The following is an 18,625-nucleotide window of genomic DNA, read 5'->3' as shown; positions in this document are numbered from 1 at the left end:
TCAGAAGGAGGTACTAAAGGTTCAAATATTTTATGTTTTATGATCAGTATTTTTTCTTTTGCTCCTCTCAAAGACCACTCTAAAGCAAAATCAATGATTCTCAAAAGTTTGGCTGAACTTTTCTGAACATTTTAGAGCAGGCAGAGACTGTAATCTAAGTAAAATATGAAGGAGTGAATCCTCTTTTGGAATTGGAAAAATTCAGTTGAAAAAATGTACACTATTTGCATCTGATGATAAACTCTTTATTTAATAAAGAAAAATAAACAGAAAAAAACAAAAATCTTGCATGACTACAAAGCTAAAACATAAATAATTTTCTAAGATAGAACTTTACAAGTGTTGTTTGTACAGTGCAGTAAGTACATCTTTTGAAGACGATAAATAACTCTGAAGTTTTTATTTTCAACACGTAAAAAATTTAAAATGCAAAAAACACAGCCTACTCCTCTGAGGAGCGTTCACTTTGAATTTAGCGAGAGAATCTCATCTTTGATTGATAACACCGTGAAGAAAAGTTCACCCTCAGCTTCCTTGATTGAAATTATAAATGAATCAATTCCTTGTGGTACGTTTAAGCACTCTGTTTTCTGCCATATTTCACACTGATCTCTGCGAATAGGATGAAAAATTTTCTTAAAAACCTTTGGAATTTTTTGTCAGACTCTTAATATGAATCAAATTAATTTTTCACAATTTTGTTCAGCACGTCACAGATATAATTTATTGTAATTTGGAGTGACATCATTCAATCCCTGCAAGGAGTCAATTCAACTAAATATTGCACAAAAAGAGTTTTTAAGAAATTTAGGTTCATATAGGTTGTGCGCCAGGCTGTTTCTCATCTCACTGTTAACTAGAATTACTTGTTTGTATGAAACACAATTAATGCTTGTTTCCAATCACGCCCTTCTATGGAATTAGAGAATTTTCAGGAAAAGAGAGACTAAGTTAAATATTCATATAGAGCATTTTTCTGCAAGGAAGCCAATTTTGAAAAAAAATGAACTGGAGTTGGACTCTTTAAAAACCAAGTTCAATTTTTTTTTTTTTTTTAAACAAAAGCTCTAAGGGATAACTTAAGTAGGTCAAAGTTTTAATTTTTTGAATGAGGGAGTTGTCTACAGGTGGAGAAAAAAAGACAAATTAACACTATGATTGAAGTCAAATATTTAACAACTGAAAAGGACCCATCTGGATAAAAATAAATAAATGAATACAACCAATAAATCAACGCTATAATCAATATAATTACCCAGGTTAAAATTTTTGAAATGCACCTCATGTATGCCTGAGAATTTCTTTCATTCATCTTATGCAAAGTTCCATTGCAAAGTAATAACCGTACTGTCAAAAATTATTATACAATGTTCTTTTGATTACTTTGTTTCTACATATTGAGGGAAAACGGGATTTTAATAGGCGTAACTGCTAGCCCACAAAAATCCTTCGTATGTATTTCTCTTACATTTTCTTTTTTATGCCAGTTTTTTTGAAAATCTGTTGTTTTCAAAAAACAGAAACTTTACAACAAGTAAAGATCAGAGGAAACAAAAAATTACTATTGAGACAACCTTGTTGGATTCAATGAACTTCGCAGTGACAAAAAATTTGAGAGTCGCTGGCTTGAAAACTGCTGTAAAAAATAAAATAGAGATCAAAATTAACACAATTGAAGATGACATAGCACTGAGCCCAAAATGAAACACATTTGACAACCTAAAAACCTGAGAAGTTAAAAATTTCAGTGGATTCAAGAGATGCTTTTGGATGACTGATCTAGCTATGATGCACAATAGTTCAACAATAAATTAACAAGAATAACATATGTACGTACAAATAAATTAACTTACATAACTAGGTTTTTCACATTAATTATTCTTATTTACAATTTATCTAAAAAAATTTATACCCTGAAACCTTTTTCTTAAAAAGATAACATTTTAAGTAGGAAAGAAAAACATAACGGTGAAAATATCTACAAGGCAGATGGGTAACTTGTAAGAGAGTCAGCTAACTGTCTCAAAATCTGATGTGTACTGGCAAAAATTAAGAATATCAGGCTATCTCTTGGAAAAAGACGTTTGTGCCGAAAGCTCAAAATTGAGTTACGAGTAGAGTCCGCGCCAACTGAGTTTACGCACTTTTAGACTACAACAGAAGATTCGCCATCTTACTTCTTGCATTTACTCTTCATGCGAAAATGACGTCAGACGATCTTCTGTCGTAGTCTAAATTGCATACATTTATACCATGAATTTTTTACCGTGAACTATACCATGGTAAAGTGAGGTGTTTCAGAGACAGAGTAAAACATAAATGCCCAAAAATATCATATCCAAGAGAATTTTTACAGATTAAAGTTTAAGATTTTTCTAAATACATAGCAGGTTGGTTACACATGGCAAAGTATTATGTTTTTACAATCGAATCTTATAGAATGGCAAGAAGTAATAAGATTTGTATGAACACCAAGTGATGTCAATTATCTAAAATACCGCTCTTTGAAAAACACAGTGTACTCAGCTAGCACATACCCTCGCTTTCTCAAGAGTTGACTCTTACAAGTTACCATACAGAGTAGGAAAGAGGACAAGTCACTTTGCAAAATAAATTTACTTAAATCAGTCTTGTTATCCATGATGATGACATGAAACAATTATTAACAAGAAATTAAGGGTTGGTGGGGAGCCGCTCTCAGTTTCTAACTGAATCACGTCTGTAAGTCCCTTCGTAATCAACTAAAAGAGTTGCATAAAAAAACATGAGAGGATATTAATTATGTACTTTAATTTATGATAGTCTAAAATGATGAACTGAGATAATCCAAAACTAACAAAATGTGATATTCATCTTGATTGACGACCTATTTACCACTTACAATTTGGATTGAATGTATGTACTCATCGCAATTGAAGGACCACTATTCTATAGGATGCCGAATAACACATTCAATTTTTGTTTTAGATGGTTTCAAGTTTTCAACAGCTCTTAGGCTAACTGCATTTTTAGGTTAAATACATCGACAATACATCGCAAAAAAAAAATTTCTGAAGCCTGAAAATGTTTGAGATTTTTGGACATGATTTTAGTCCTATAAAAATTATTACAAAATTTGATAATTTTAAAATCAACTATGAATAAGATAAAATTTATAAGAACTGGAAGAAACTTTGCAGATCTCACAAAATTTGATGGTATAAGATCCACGATCTCCCATGAAGAAACTTTTTCCTTTAAAATGGAAAAAAATAATTTGGTAGATATATCAATAGAAACTGAAGGCTTTTAAAAATCTAACTACCAAAATTGTTGGAAGAATAAACAATACACTTCTGAAATCAGATTACATTCACAGACATCTTAGAACAAAATTCGGGGGGAAAATATCTTTAACCCGGGGTGTGAGAATAAAAATATCTGGATTACATCCCAACCACGCCAAGTACAATAAAAAATAATGTTTCAAAACATTATTTTCTCATGATTGTTTACCGAATTCATGAATATCAGAACAAAACTATATTTTTGCTCTCATTTTAAATGTTGCTAAGAGTTACAACTAGTGTTGGAGAATTTTTTTATGAACTATTTGGGAGTAAGGGCGCTGTTCATAAAATACAAAACACTAAAAATCGGAGTTTTGGACAAAATGTTCCCCTTGCTCCTCTCCAAAGATCGCCCCCAAAAAGTAGAAAAATCCCTTACTTTTTTTAAGTGGGAAAAATATGAATAAAGGCAAGAAATGAAAGAAGAATATACTTGCAAAAGAAGTGGTCTGAGCTTTTTACATTATAGAATTCTAAGGAAAGGAGAATGTAACGCCAATTAACTCAATATTAAACTAAAAATATACAGTAACAGGCATTGCTAAATAGGACTCTGTACTCCTCATTAGAGCGTTGCGTATTTTAGGAACCGCCTCTTATTAAAGCAGATGACTGCGCATCAATAAAATCACATTAAAATCTGTAAGAGAAGACATTCACAAGTGTTTTAACTGACGAACGTAACGAGTACATTGTGATAAATGCATATTGAGTATTTGTGATGATTGACAGCAATAGAAATATTTCAGGATAATTTTTCGCTTCTTACAAAACGGAAAAATGCTGATCCTTCAATCCTTCTACTTATTTTAGTCCATAGATTTTCATATAAGTTACTTGTGACACAGGAAGACCAGAATTTAAGCGCTCGTAATGCAAATTGAAAACAGCTGACAAAAAAGATTTGGCACAAAGGAACTCAAGCATCATGCAACGCTGGTTTATTGACGACAAGAGCAATAAGAGTATAAAAATTAAGAGAATTTCCACTTATAAATGAAGGCAAAACTCCATGATCTGTTCATTCAATGATAAATAAAATTGGAAAAAAGTTAAGATTTTGTATATCTTCCACCTTCGCTGAATGACATTTAATCGTTGCTTGGAAAGACCATGTTTCTGTCTCTGGTGATTATGTTGTAATTCCCAATTTTAAGGATACACACATAGCAGTACCCGCTGGGCTGAAGTGATGCAATAGCAGTTCAAGCCAAATGGGAGAAAAAGTAGTCGCCCCTTATTGCTAAGACAAAATTACAGATTTTTCCTTCCCGAGGACAACTTAGAAATTCGATTTTAGTTTTGAGTTGTTTTTCAGATAAAGTTAGAGGCAATGGTGTGATTCCCATGGGTCAGAGTGTTGTAAAGTCTTTAATCTAGGGCTTGGCACCTGCTGGCAGGTTTGTGATTGGTTGCAAGTTGAGGCAAGAATGTTGACTTAGTTATTCGATTGCTGATTAATGTTTTATACCTACCATTGCGGAGCTAATTATTGCTTAAGCTGGTTGTAAAAAAAGCTCAACTTGCATACAGCTATAGAATTAGAATGTAATTTTCCCGCGACTTAAAGTCAAATTTAGAGGTTGCGTTACGCAACTTGCGGTCAACCATTGCTAAAAAAAATACTGGCAATAGAGACAATTTGGTTCCTACTAGTTGAGTCAAAAGATTCGTTAAAATTAATTTTGTGAGTTTTCTTCTCAGACTTTTTTGACGCTTCCACTTTATACTTACTTGTATAATTTGGGACTGAGAGCTATAACTTTTCACGAACAATTTTGAATTTGAACAAAACTAAAAGTATGGCAACTTTTCATTAAGAGTAACATCCGTATAAGATCTGTCCTCAACACACTTGTGTTTCAGTTTATTTTAATTCGTCTGTGCTCTACTTTGATATCTTCTCATTTCTTTGATGAAACGATACAAAATCCAGGATCTTTCCGCAATTCCATTTAAGGAGTGGAAATATGAAAATCCTGGAAAATTCGCAATTTGTACACGAATAAAAAAAAAATGGAAGATGGTAATTTTTGGAGGGACTTACGCTATAACCTATTCGCACAACTAAAACTACACAGACTGAGGCCACTGTTTAACTTTTACTCACACTGTCCTCAGAGCACTTCCCACCTTGTTGTGGTAACTAAGCAGCATTGGCAGGGTTATCGGAGGATTCGTCATCGTCTTTCTTATTTTTTTCTAGATTTTCGACGTGAGTCCTCAACAATAATTTCTCGGCTTTTTCTTTCCACTTATCAGATTCTTGTTTGATTTTGTATGTGTTGTCCTGCACTACTGCATCTGGGTATCCATAGGTGGGGGGGTTGGCGTTGGGATCATAACCTAGTTTCGCCAACATAGGTGCTATTTCGTCCATTTCCTTGATGACGTCCTCTGGGAACTGCCCAACCCATTTTGTTAGTGCTTCTAGGTTTACTGGCTTGATGACCTGGTCGGATGATCTTTCTGTCCTGGAGATCATTAAAGCAAAAAAACAAAAAAATGCATCAAAAACATTGGTAGAAAGATCTGAAAATTTTTTGGTCTTCTGTTAGAATAATTTAAATCCTAGATAAAACAATGGCTTTTATGTACTGATCCTTCAAAATCAATCAATCACTAGTATTAACAAAATCTTCTGTAAATCCTCACCAACCGGCTGAAGTATCACAATCACCATTTTGCTGAGCTAGAGAAAAACGCTGTATGAGCTTTTACATGTTGTCAAATTTCTTTCAATAAAGTCCGAATTCACTGGGGAAAATGTGAATATTTTTCTCAAAGATTTCAGACAAGTTTGTTTGCAATTTTATCGAAAATATCTGCAAATTTCAAGAAAAAATACGAATAACTTTCCTAAAAAATACATGCTTTATGCGGGGAAATTTGGCGACTCTCTAAAGTTCATACAGCGTTTTCCCTTAGCTTGGCGTATGCGTGCTTAGGCACTGCATTGCCAAACTTGTCCAATTATTTTGGGGTCAACTAATGAACTGAATTACTTGAAAATTTACGTATTATTTCTTTTTTTTTTTGAAGATTGAACCCTGAAACCATAATTTAAAAATTAACTTGGATGAGTTTTCTTTAAAGGAAAAATTACAAAACAAATAAAACAATGGAAGTATAAGAAAAAATTATAAGAGGAAAAACTTGTTATAATATGAAACTTTAAAAACGCACATTGAGGCCAAAGTCTTGTAAAAACACAGTACATTGAGAGCAGTTTACAACCGAAACGATTTTGCCATAACAGCTGAACAATTTCATATTAACTTCAGAATGTGTATGTATGAGCCGCTTTTACGGCGCGCTAGGGCGCTCTGCGACGCCTACTCTCCACAGGAATCTGTCATGGTAGAGATTCTCCGGAAGCTGGCATCTCTCCATCTCTTCACCGATGTCCTCTACGCACCGCTTGGCTGGACGCCCTCTCCGTCGCCTACCTGGGGGGACCCACTCCAACACCTTCTTCGGCAACCTGGTATCAGCCATTCTCTGCACATGCCCATACCATGCATTGCTTGGTCATTATATCGTGCACAATCGTCCCCTCAACGCCCATTATCTCTCAGACACGTTCATTCCTGATACGTCTTCATAACTTCATAACTTCAGAATAAATATAGGAAATCAATAATGAGTAAGCGTCTTATAATGCACAAAAGAGATTGACTCACTTTGAAAGGCTGACCCCTCCAGGTTTGTTGATCATCTCTTCGTGATGGAGCACAGATGCATTCCACGGTAAGTCCAGAAAATTGAGGATTCGGTGCAACCAATCTTCCGGATGAAGAACTAATTGCTCGTAATAGACTAACATACACCTAGATTTACCAACACTCAGACATTTTTCATACATTATTGAAATGGCATCGTTCCATTTCTTCATGCACTGCCTATAATTGGTGAGGTCAAATCCAGTGATTGTCACCTAGAAAAAATAAAGAAAAGTTAATTAAAAATTAACTCGGATGGTTTTGTTTTTTATGAGGAAAAATTTGTAAAAATTAAAGAAAAATCCCAAGCGGGATAATCCAACAAAACTGATTGAGAACTGTTCTTGGGAATATAAAATATTTCAGAAAAAGTGAAGGACAGTTTTTAGAAAATGCTTTGGAATTTTCTATAAAGCTGATTAGATTCCGTAAGAATTTGATGAGTTTTGCCGCAAACTGTTTAAAATATATTTTTAACTGGGCCAACAATAAGACTGAAAATGTTTTTTTATAAAAATGGAAAATCGTGCCTCACACATCTTTGCAGATACTGTTTTTAAAGAGGATTGGAGATATTTTTTCCCCAAACAAATTTTTTTAAAATACTAAAAATGACAGGAATTCGCAAATCAGGTTGATTACACAAGAAATCAAACAAATTGGAAACAGGACAGGAAAAACCCTGTACAGTGGTTCTAAGTGCAGATTCTTTTGGAAGTGTAAACCTGCTGTGTAATTCATAATGTTAAAAAAAAAATTCATGAAAACAATATTTTTGCTGACAAGCAACTATGCCATCAATACCCATTGGCCACTAAATACTGTCGCATAATCTATCTTTACAATGACACAATAAAGAAATCTAGCATGGATGCACTTATGACAAAAAGAGCCTTTGGAATTTTGAAAATATTCCACCTGAGGTCATCGTTTATTTTAACTATTGGAAAAGAATGAAACCATCGACGCTCAAAGTCTAAACAAAGTAAATTATTGAGTGGTTAGATTTCAGAAGACTTCTTATACCTTCCTAGAAATAATTGAGTGAACTGTAGCTCGTCCATCTCTGACCATGAAAATAAATTTTGCTTCTGGGAATAATTCCGATAAGTAATCAGCAGATTTCAGTGTGAGTGGGTCTTTGTTACATAACCTTGCTGCTGGCTCGCCATGATGGGCAATGACTTCCAGACAGAATGCAGCAATGGCAGAGTTTATGACCTGAAACAATGAAACATGAAAATTTATTAAATAAAAGGGAAAATATTTATACAGTGCACCATGATCCATGTTGCTTCTTGAAGTTCATCAGTTTAATTCATTTTCTTACTACTTTATCGCAAAAAAAAAGAAAAAGGCAAATCAACTGGAAAACGCAGAAAAACATTGAACTTGGCTAAAGATTTGAAGATTTAATTTTAGATTGTGTAGCTTGACTATTATGATATAATAAATTAACGATCAGTAAGTAATGATTAAATCTAAACGATCAGTTAGAGCTGTAGACAGTAGTTTCTAAAATCTACATTATCTGAGCTTCTTCCTTGTTAGTTTGACAATTTTAGAAATTTTTTAGTCAAAATAATCGTTGTGATACATTCTTAAAAGCAGTAGTGTCAAAATCTCAATTTTGCGTTTTCTAGCACAAATGTAGCTTCCTTTCTTCTATGCGGGCTAACATAATACAAAGAATAAATTATAAAAGCAAAGAGAATTCTTCTCACGGAAGCGCAGCAATAAACAATCTTGACTTCCTTTGAATTAAATCCAGCTATAAACAAATTTCATTAATCTTAAAAGGTCTTGCACTTTATGGATGAAAATTTAAGATGAAATATATATGAAAAATTAAAGAAACACTTGATGAGATATAGCAAGTTTCAAAACATTTAGAAAATAAAATTTCCTCCTAACATCCCGTCCATAAGAGATTTTTGAAAATTCCTTGACATTTGAGGATGAGCAGGACGGTTGAAAAGACATAGTTTAAAACAGTTTCGTTGCAACATTTGTTGTTCGAAACGTCAACTAACGAAATGAAGGTGACATAACTATTTTTTTCAGACACTTAAATTATTTTCCCTCATACTGCCTTATTTTCCTTGGTTCCATAAAATTCCCTGACATTTCTAGATTTTTCATGACTGTGGCAACCCTGAATAGCACATGAGACTTGGTAATCATATTCAGCTTAGAGAGAAGTTACAGAAAATACTTTGATGTATAGCATGGGTTTATTTTACCTGAGAAGTAACACCAGCTTCTTCTAATCGCGTGACTTCTTTTGGCGACTTCACCCAATGCTGCCGCATTTGTAAAATTCGAGGAATTACTCTAGTTTCTTGACCGCAGCTGCAAAAAAAAAAAAAAAAAAAAAATAAGAGAAAAATAATGACGTCGACATTTTTTGAGGCAAGAGAAAAACCTAATAAAAAAAACAGTATTCCCTCACTTAAATTGAAAAACATTCAAATTCGGAATTATGTCATTTTTATGAATTGGAAATTTTTTAAGCCTTCGTTTTCCCTGAAATATTTTTTGCAAGTAGATGCTCTTGAAAAAAAAAAAAAAAGTTTTTTTAGGTACCGAGAGAAAAGTTCAAAAAAGAGGGAAGAGAAAGAGGAGGTTACTTAATATTTTTCTGATGTAGAGTCCATGATCAATCATCCTTGGGTACTGTAAATAAGATACCTAAATTGCCTGAATATCATTGGTAAAAACAACTGGACCCTGAGTTTTTGTAATCGATTCTGGTGTTTTTTTTTTTTTTTTTTTTTTTTGTTTATAACGTAACTTTTATAGTGTATTGAGTATCATTATGAAAGTTCAGGAGCGTCTAAAGAAGGAGTGTTTTTGAGGCGTGATATCTGCCCACCCTGAATTTCTTTGTGTCCAGCGTTTTTTTTTGGTAGAGGGTATAAACCTGACGCAAATAACTGGCTATATCTAGCCACAGAATCCGTCATAGAATGGTCGCATTGCTGTAAACGTGGGTTAGAACAAGTAATAAAGAAAAATGATACTTAGGTGCTCTCAACAACTCCGATGCATTTCGACGCAAACCACGAGAATCGGTTTGCGACGTTGCAGACTTCCTATCATACTTTATTTTTTAGATAGAGATCTACTCGATGTCAATTCTTAAAATATTCCGTGATTTATCCGCTCTGTTTGAACTAAAATCTGGAAAAATTTCAAGGAATGATGTTGATTCGTTCTCCTTCAAAACAATCAAATGGGAGCGGAGCTTTTTAAACACCGCAGACGAGATACGTGCTTTGGGAGTTTTACCGTCGATTTAGATTAGTGGGGACTGAAAATTGGACGTATTTACTCTAAAAGGAACTGTGTGCATAGCGTTTGCGAGGGACATAGTTCCTTTCAGCGTAAATACGTCCAATTCGCGAGTGAGCTCTTCACATTCTTTCCATACGGCAAGAGATGCGAGGAGGACGGAGGTTTGGATTTGTAGCGTTGGAAGTATCAAGGAGTTTGAAGGGGTTTTCGAAAGACTCACCGGACGTCTGGGTGAGCGTCGAGCATGGCCCTCATCAGTGTCGTCCCCGAGCGGGGAACGCCTCCGATGAAAATCAACGGCATGTACCGGTCGTAGCGGAATACTTTTTTATCAGCTGCATTCATATAATTCTGCAAACATGGAAGCCAACAGTAAATGGTTAAATACAAATAAATATGAGAACTTTGCAAAAAAATCCGCACAACCGTTTTCATGTAAAAATTTAAAGTGCCTGATTAAATTTGGCAATAGCTGATGTGGCTTGGTTCCTTTCTGTTTAGCGCGGCCCATATAATCTTTGAAATGGAAATGTGCACTCTCCGCACTGAAAAAAAAATCTCGGTGTATTCACTAAAAAAGGGTAAAATTACCAAGAATTCAGGGTTCTATTTGATCCCAGTTTTTTCTTAAAAATTACCATTTGTGGCATTGGTAATTTTACCGAGAAATCTCGGTAAAATTATTGAACTTTCTAGGTAATTTTACTGGATCTTGGTAAAAACGCCGATATTTTTTATCGACTGTGGTAGAATTACCGAGATAAAATGGCAAAGTTACCGGGAATTGATTACCAATAAAAGTGGTATTCTTACCTGGAAAAACAGTAAAAATACCGGTTTTTAGGTAAGCTTACTATGCTGTCTTGGTAAAATTGCCAATAATTGGTAAAAAAAAGTGAGATGGTAAAGGTATCAACGGACCTTGGTAAAAACGCCGAGAATTTTTTTTCAGTGCGACTTATGCCATCGATATTTCGATTATTTCACATGCGTTTACCAGGGACAAAACCCAGTGTTGCCAACTTCGGTTGGTTCGCGCGTGACGGTGCGGCGTCTGCGCTCTGTAAACATCCGGTGGGCGGCTCTTTTGAGGCGTCAAAATCGGGGCCGAGAAGACGCCCAGGCGCGCAATGGCGCCAAAGATAATGAAAGAAAAACAATTAGAGAATATAGACTTTTAACGAGACAGTGCGCACGGTGCGGCGTGTCCGTACGCTCAACGAAAACATTTAACCCGACGACACGGGCGGATTTAGAAAGTTTTTTCTCCCTGCCAACCCACATCATAGCACGGGAAACAGGGGCCTATGGAGCCCCCCCCCCCCCCCCCCATTGCGGGTTAGGACGGATGCACGTGCATGACTTGACTCATGCCCGTTGATGCAACGAACGCGTGACGTTCATGTGCGAAATAGTGGTTAAAATGCATTGAGGAACTGCAATTTCTGGCTCATACGTAAAAACACTCATATCGACGATGTAAGTCGGCAATCGCATAACTCGGTTTGCGACGTCGCAGACTTCTTGTCATACTTTTTTTAAACGGAAAACTACTCATCGGCAATTATTTAAAACTGCCGTGATTTTTCTTCTCTGTGCCAAGAAAATTCTGCAAAAACTCCATGGTATGACGTCAATTTGTCCTCCTTTAAAAAAATAACATAGAGGCGGAGTTTTTCAAACACCGCAAATGAGATATGTGATTGCCGACTTACACCGTCGATATGCATACACTGGAAAAAAAACACATTGGATCTAGAGCCCAGACTCTTAAAAACATCGACAAGAAAAAATACTCTCGATTCAATCGGATTTTTGCTTAAATCAAGATCCAAGCCTCTTAATTTGAGCGGATTTCCTTTTGATTCAAGCAAAAATCTGATTGAATCAAGAGTATTTTTTCTTGTCAATGTTTTCTTGAGTCTGGACTCGAGATCCAATGTGTTTTTTTTCCAGTGTAGGAAAACTAATGGTACAAATGTTGTTTCTAAACTGAGCCGGAAGTTGCAGTTCCTAATTGCGAAATGTTGTCCACTTTTCGAAACTTTTCCCGGCGAATCAGCCTCAACTCCACCCAGAGGGTTCCGACCATAGATTTACGAAATCTAGGCTCCTTCCAAATTGGACTCATCTAAATTTAAATGAATAATCAAAGAAAAATTAGCACCTGCATCCTAATTGCGAAAACGCGAGAGCTTTCAGAGCGCAGTCATTACTGCTATCTTGTGCGAATTGACACCCCTTGGTGCCGACTTTTAACTTTAAATTTGTCTTTTCTTATGATTAGTTTCACATGCAACCGCGTTAACATGCATAAATGTACTGCTGGGCGTACAACTTGAACAAACATTAGTCCCTAAATTTCGTACTTTACAGATCAAATTTGTGGATTATTCTTTACATTCGAATGTAGTTAGTGAATCTTACGAATTATACTGACAATTTCAGCGAAGTGGAGGACGAGAATGAGAGCACATGTTGGAAGGTTGTGGTGGGGGGGGGGGGGGGTGGTGAAGGTGTCAGACAACTACATGAGTCCTCAACCCACGTGTGTGCTAAAGACTGCCGCTTTTTCGACTATTACCCCTAGAAATTCAACCCAGGTCAAATTGACCCGACAGACTTCTCTACACGGAGAAAAAAACTTCGTGCGTGGGACCCGAAGTTTAGGTCATATGGATCTCTGAAGTTTTCGGATTGAGCATCTAAACACTTAAGGTCTAGCTGTCGAGGTTTGGATCACACATCTGAACCTTCAGTTCTTACATCTGAAGTACTTCAGATGGGAGAACCGAAGTACTTCAGATGTAAGAACTGAGGTTTCAGATGTGTGATCCGAAACTCGACAGCTAGACCTTATAGTGTTCAGATGCTCAATCTGAAAACTTCAGAGATCCATATGACCTAAATTTCGGGTCCCACGCACGAGGTTTTTTTCTCCGTGTAGGAGAGTTATGGTGCCGCTACATACGAGCTTCAGATATCGGTCCACGAATACATCTTAAAGCTAAAGAATCAGACATCAAATTGAAAAAAAAAATGAAATAAAACAGAGTTTCAACACAGCCAAAGATAGCAGAGACGGAATTGGGCCTCCTTTTTTAACTTTCCTCCCGAATTAGAGCAACGCTCTAATTGGCGACATAGAGCGGAGCACTGCAAGTTAACGCCTCGCGCAATCGCGCCTTCAATTTTGCAGACGCAACACGGACATCCATCAAGCACGAATAGTTGTATCTTTGCGCCGTCGTCAACGCGCGACCTTTCCCTCGCTCTACCTTTATGTTGTGTTGGTTCTAATCATTTTTATAATAGTGGTGATTCAAGGGCTGCGTAAGCGACACGGTCTTGCCCTGAGAGCAGGAATTTTTTCGTGCACGGAAAAAATTCAATTGCTGATTTAAATAATTCAATTGCTAAAAAAAGTTACTGCAATGTTTCAATCTAGATTTTACAATAAAAAACTGCTACTTCAACCACCTCCATGGTTGAATTAGCTTACAATAATGGTTAAAGTAGCATTTTTTTGTTGTAAAATCTACGTTGAAACATTGTAGTCACTTTTTTTAGCAAATTGTAAAAGCAGCAATTTAATTTTTTCCGTGATGAAATGGAAAGTATCCCACTCTTCTGGAGCCAATGGTAAAAAAAAAACAAACAAACTTTAGAGTGGTCGTATTTACCTCTCTGGGCATCATGAGGGTGGTGTTTCTGTCGTAGGCACAGGGTTGAAGTTTGTAGAACATCATGAGGCAGAGGCACATAGCAATCAGCAGCAAAGCCCATCTGCGCCCTCCTCGGGTCATTCTCCCAACATCATTGGTCACCTGAAACCAAACAGGGAAGAAAATGAGTTCATTATTTGGGTTCTCCGCGACCAAAGCGTGGACTTTATCATCTTACGGATCTTTATGGAAACAACACTGGAAAAAAAAACCACATTGTATCTAGAGCCCAGACTCTTGAAAGCATTGACAAGAAAAAAAACTCTTGATTCAATCAGATTTATGCTTAAATCAAAAGGAAGTACGCTCAAATTAAGAGGCTTGGTTCTTAATTTAAGCAAAAGTCCGATTGAATCAAGAGTATTTTTTCTTGTCGATGTTTTCAAGAGTCTGGACTCTAGATTCAATGTTTTTTTTTTTTTTTTTTCTAGTGAACCCGTAAGAATTACGAGTGTCATTATTAGGGTTCTCCGCGACCAAAGCGTAGACTTTATCATCTTACGGATTTTTATGGAAACAACACTGGAAAAAAAAAAACACATTGGGTCCAGAGTCTAGACTCTTGAAAACATTGAGAAGAAAAAATACTCTTGATTCAATCAGACTTAAGCTTAAATCAAAAGGAAAGCAAAAATCCGATTGAATCAAGAGTATTTGTTCTTGTCGATGTTTTTAAGAGTCTGAACTCTAGATCCAATGTATTTTTTTTTCCAGTGAACATGTATGAATCACGAGTAGTCAGAGCATTTACAATGTAGTTTTAATTTCCATGGATAATGGAACACTAGACAAGGTACGAATTTAAGCAATCTGATACATGATCCTTAGCCAGAATTTCACGTAGAACACGATTCGCGCAACGAAAATTACTGAAACCAACTCCTAACGAAGAAATTAAGGTTTTTATTTCACATTGGTTACGAGGAATTTGAACTGCCCGCTCACAAGAAACTCAAAGCTCTACGTGAGTCAAATCACGCACTACAACGGTTTCAGCAAGCTCCTCAATCGAGCAATGTTCAATGTTTCCCACCATGCGTTGTTCAAACTACGAGCGATTTTCTAAAACTGAGCCGAAGCGTCAAGATCGACGTTGCCAGATTTGTATATCGCAAAGATTGTCATGATAACGTTTAACGCGCGATGTGAATCACGTAGAGCATTGAGTTTTCATGAGCGGATGGTTTGAATTCACGCATCAAGAATCATTAGGTAGCTTCGTAAAGAGTTGATTTTGGTAATTCTTGTTGTGCGCATCGTGTTTTACGTGAAATTTTGGATAAGGTACACAAATCAGAATGCTGAAATTTGTACCTTGTCTAGTGGTCCATTCCTCATTTTAAAGGAGTGAAAAATTCCAAAATCAATCCAGATTCAATCGTGCGACGGATATCCTAACGGAGTAGTCAAGTACCAAGTTAACTGTGCGCAGGTGACGTCTTTAGGATTCAGCTTACCCCGGTAAATTGGAAAGATGAATTGGACTTCATTTTGCAATTAGGGACTACGATTTCTGGCTCATTCGTAAAAACACTTACGTACATAGAAAAACTAATGGCACATGCGTTGTTTTTAAACTCAGCAAATAAGTGAAGTTCCGAAAATCCAAAATGTAATCCACTTTTAAAATTTAAGGGATACCCCGCCGAGACGTTTTAATACATGTTAAATAAAGTATGTGGAATAATTTTGTGCTTCGTCAACATTTAGGAATTCGAACAGACCCTTAAACTCTTACAATTTTCTCTTCCTCTCTTACCTTTCTACTCTTACGAGGTCCTCTGCAGTTCTGAGCAAACCCAGCTTTTTTAGAATATCACTTTTCTGGCCAGTCTACGACTGATCTATTCGAATTTCTTCTTTTACAATTCCGGAAACTTTTCCGTTTGGCGCCGAGTCCAAAAATGGCCACAGTTTTTTCCTATCTGCGGGGCACTGAGGCGATTAGGTGTCGCAGAGCGCTAGGGATCGCTATAAAAGCGGCTCTTATGGATGTATGGACCGTTTTGGCGGGATGCCTTGTATATTTTGAGATCTATCACTTTGATTTATTGAGAATGGACCACTAGACAAGGTATGAATTTAAGCAATCTAATACATGCTTTCTTAGCCAGAATTTCACGTGGAGCACGATTCGCACAACGAAAATTACTTAAACCAACTCCTAACGAGGACATTAACGTTTTCATTCCTCATTGGCTACGAGGAATTTGAACTGCCCGCTGACAAGAAACTCAAAGCTCTACGTAAGTCAAATCGCGCACTACAACGGTTTCAGCAAGCTTCTCAATCGATCAATGTTCATTTCCCACCATGTGTTGTTCAAACTATAAGCAATTTTCTATAGCTGAGCCAAAGCGTGAAGATTGAAGTTTCCAGATTTGTGAATCGTAGAGACGGTCATGATAACGTTCAGCGCGCGATGTGAATCAAGTAGAGCATTGAGTTTTTATGAGCGGGTGGTTTGAATTCACGCATCAAGAATCATCAAATATCTTCGCAAGGAGTTAATTTCGGTAATTTTCGTTGTGTGCATCGTGTTTTACGTGAAATTTTGGTTTTAGAAACATGTATCAGAATGCTGAAATTCGTACCTTATCTAGTGGTCCATAGCTGCACCTTAATGTCTCACCAAGTTACACCCACGTGCATTCATGATATCAGATATCCTTGCAGGAATGAGCTCACATTCGACTTGAAGATATTGTCGGTACTTAATTCATTAATCGATGCTAGCATGCGGAACAAATGATCGGGAAACGGGAGAATTGCAGATCATTGCTACCAACTTTTCGCCTCCCTAGAGCGAGCGCACCGAAGCGCAAAGTCAACACGAGGTGGTATCTCGTAATTTTTAGTCACGCTGACTCACGTTTTCCCACGGATGCAATCGGGCCTTTAGAATGCTAAGGTTTCTACTAAGGTCTAAAATTTAAATTTTACCTACTCGGGAAAATCGAATGTAAATACATGTAAGTGCCTTGTACAAGTTGTGCGGGAGCTTTACGACACCTGAAGCGTATTTTCGTTGGCAATAAGTCGAGCCAAAATGGGGGGCTCATAAGATTTCGCCATTTTGTTCGTGATTTGATCTATAGCCTGAAAATTTCGAGGACAAATATTCACAACTTTCCTCAAAAACAATTCTTTTCAGAGAGGAAATTTGGCAACATTCGAATGCTCATACGGCGTTTTTCCTTAGCAAGGCAGCATAGCCAAACTAAAATAGGTTTATTTCTTGTGACAATGTGGCAACATCATCCCTGACTCGGAGAGGGGTTAACGAAGATGCTCTCCTAATTTCTTCTCCCGTTTCTTTTATCTTGTTATTTCACTCCTTTGCATTTTAATTTTGCTCATTCATCCGCCTCTTTACGGAAGGTTGGAAATGGACAGAAGCGGGGGATTCAGGAGCATTTTATTACCGTGGTCCACTGGCGACGCGCGACGCTGGCGTCAACTGACAAGCGGAGACCAGGGAGGGGCTGTGGGCTCAGATTGTAAAAACCGGACATTTCCGCTCAGAGATCAGAGAATACGTCCTGGACTGACATTGTATAATAGATAGATAGATAGATAGATAGATAGATAGATAGATAGATAGATAGATAGACAGCGAAAAGACAATAAAAACAGTGGGAAACAAAGGGCGAATTCAAGGGGGCGTAGGGGGCGTACGACCTTCCCCGTTTACCCCCTCCCCTCCAAAAAAAAAAGGAGGAAGAAAAGGGTAGGAAAAAAGGAGGAAGGACCGGAGGAAAGAAGAAGGCTTGACGGAAGGACGCTTGTATTTGGTAAATTTTCGTGACGACATTGAATCAAACTGCCTGTTGAATGCTTTAAAATTTCGAACATTTTCTGTGGGAAGCCCCCCGGACCCCCTGGCGCCTCCCCCTTCGAAGTGTCTGGATCTGCCTATGAGAATCTCTAGAATTTTGGTCCAAAATGTCTCATGTCTATTTTCCCCTATTTCCAGCCTTAAAGACACCCAGACCTGGAAATACCATTACTTCCATTACCTTCAATTTTTTCGGGTGCAAATTTTACATCGATATTTTCATAATTGGACGGAGTTGAACAGAAAGAAACCAGGCCACATCGGGATCGAACCGAGAAAAAGAGTTTTAAAGTTTGGCTTCTGCATAAGACACAATGTAAAAGATAAACTTTAAGTTCAATTTCTGCAAAATTTGCTCGGACAAAAACTTTGAATTTTCGGCGATAGACGGTAGAGCACTTAGAGCAGTGGCTGAGTCATAACTTAATTTTTTTTCTAAAATGTGGGTCGGTTCCTTTCTGCTTAACTCAGTCCGATTGTTCTCACATATTCAGGAATAAATTTAACCGGAATATTTCCAAATTTTTGCAGCGAATTTTTCCGTGATACTTTCGTGTTGGAATTTTTCCCTGACTTTTTCCTTACATCCCGGCCGGTCTACATTTTTCTTTCCTGTTTACGGCAACGCGGCGGCGGCGGCGGCGTCCGATTCCGCGAGGCGACAACTCTAATAGCACGTCCCGCTATGCCCGGGTGAATTAAAATAAATAAGAG

The 18,625-nt window shown here is 37.0% G+C and overlaps 1 protein-coding gene across 8 annotated transcripts in view; it reads right to left on the bottom strand.

Annotated features, from left to right (window-relative positions):
• Positions 1-223: 223 nt before the first annotated feature.
• Positions 224-18,625, bottom strand: part of Tpst (tyrosylprotein sulfotransferase) — a 153,322-nt gene continuing 134,920 nt past the window's right edge. For all 8 annotated transcript variants that reach the window (XM_019056751.2, XM_072300650.1, XM_019056750.2 and 5 more), the window contains 6 exons: positions 14,032-14,175; positions 10,569-10,699; positions 9,295-9,403; positions 8,078-8,272; positions 7,013-7,266; positions 224-5,803 (listed from right to left, as the gene is read on the bottom strand). In XM_019056751.2, coding sequence (XP_018912296.1) covers positions 5,476-5,803; positions 7,013-7,266; positions 8,078-8,272; positions 9,295-9,403; positions 10,569-10,699; positions 14,032-14,154 — 1,140 coding nt within the window. In that variant the 5' untranslated portion in view covers positions 14,155-14,175 and the 3' untranslated portion in view covers positions 224-5,475. The remainder of the gene's footprint in view (positions 5,804-7,012; positions 7,267-8,077; positions 8,273-9,294; positions 9,404-10,568; positions 10,700-14,031; positions 14,176-18,625) is intronic.

This window comes from Bemisia tabaci, chromosome 5 (assembly GCF_918797505.1).
Source record: "Bemisia tabaci chromosome 5, PGI_BMITA_v3".
Taxonomy (NCBI): domain Eukaryota; kingdom Metazoa; phylum Arthropoda; class Insecta; order Hemiptera; family Aleyrodidae; genus Bemisia; species Bemisia tabaci.
The sequence above is the reverse complement of the archived record's forward strand: the minus strand, read 5'-3'. Positions and strand labels throughout refer to the sequence as shown.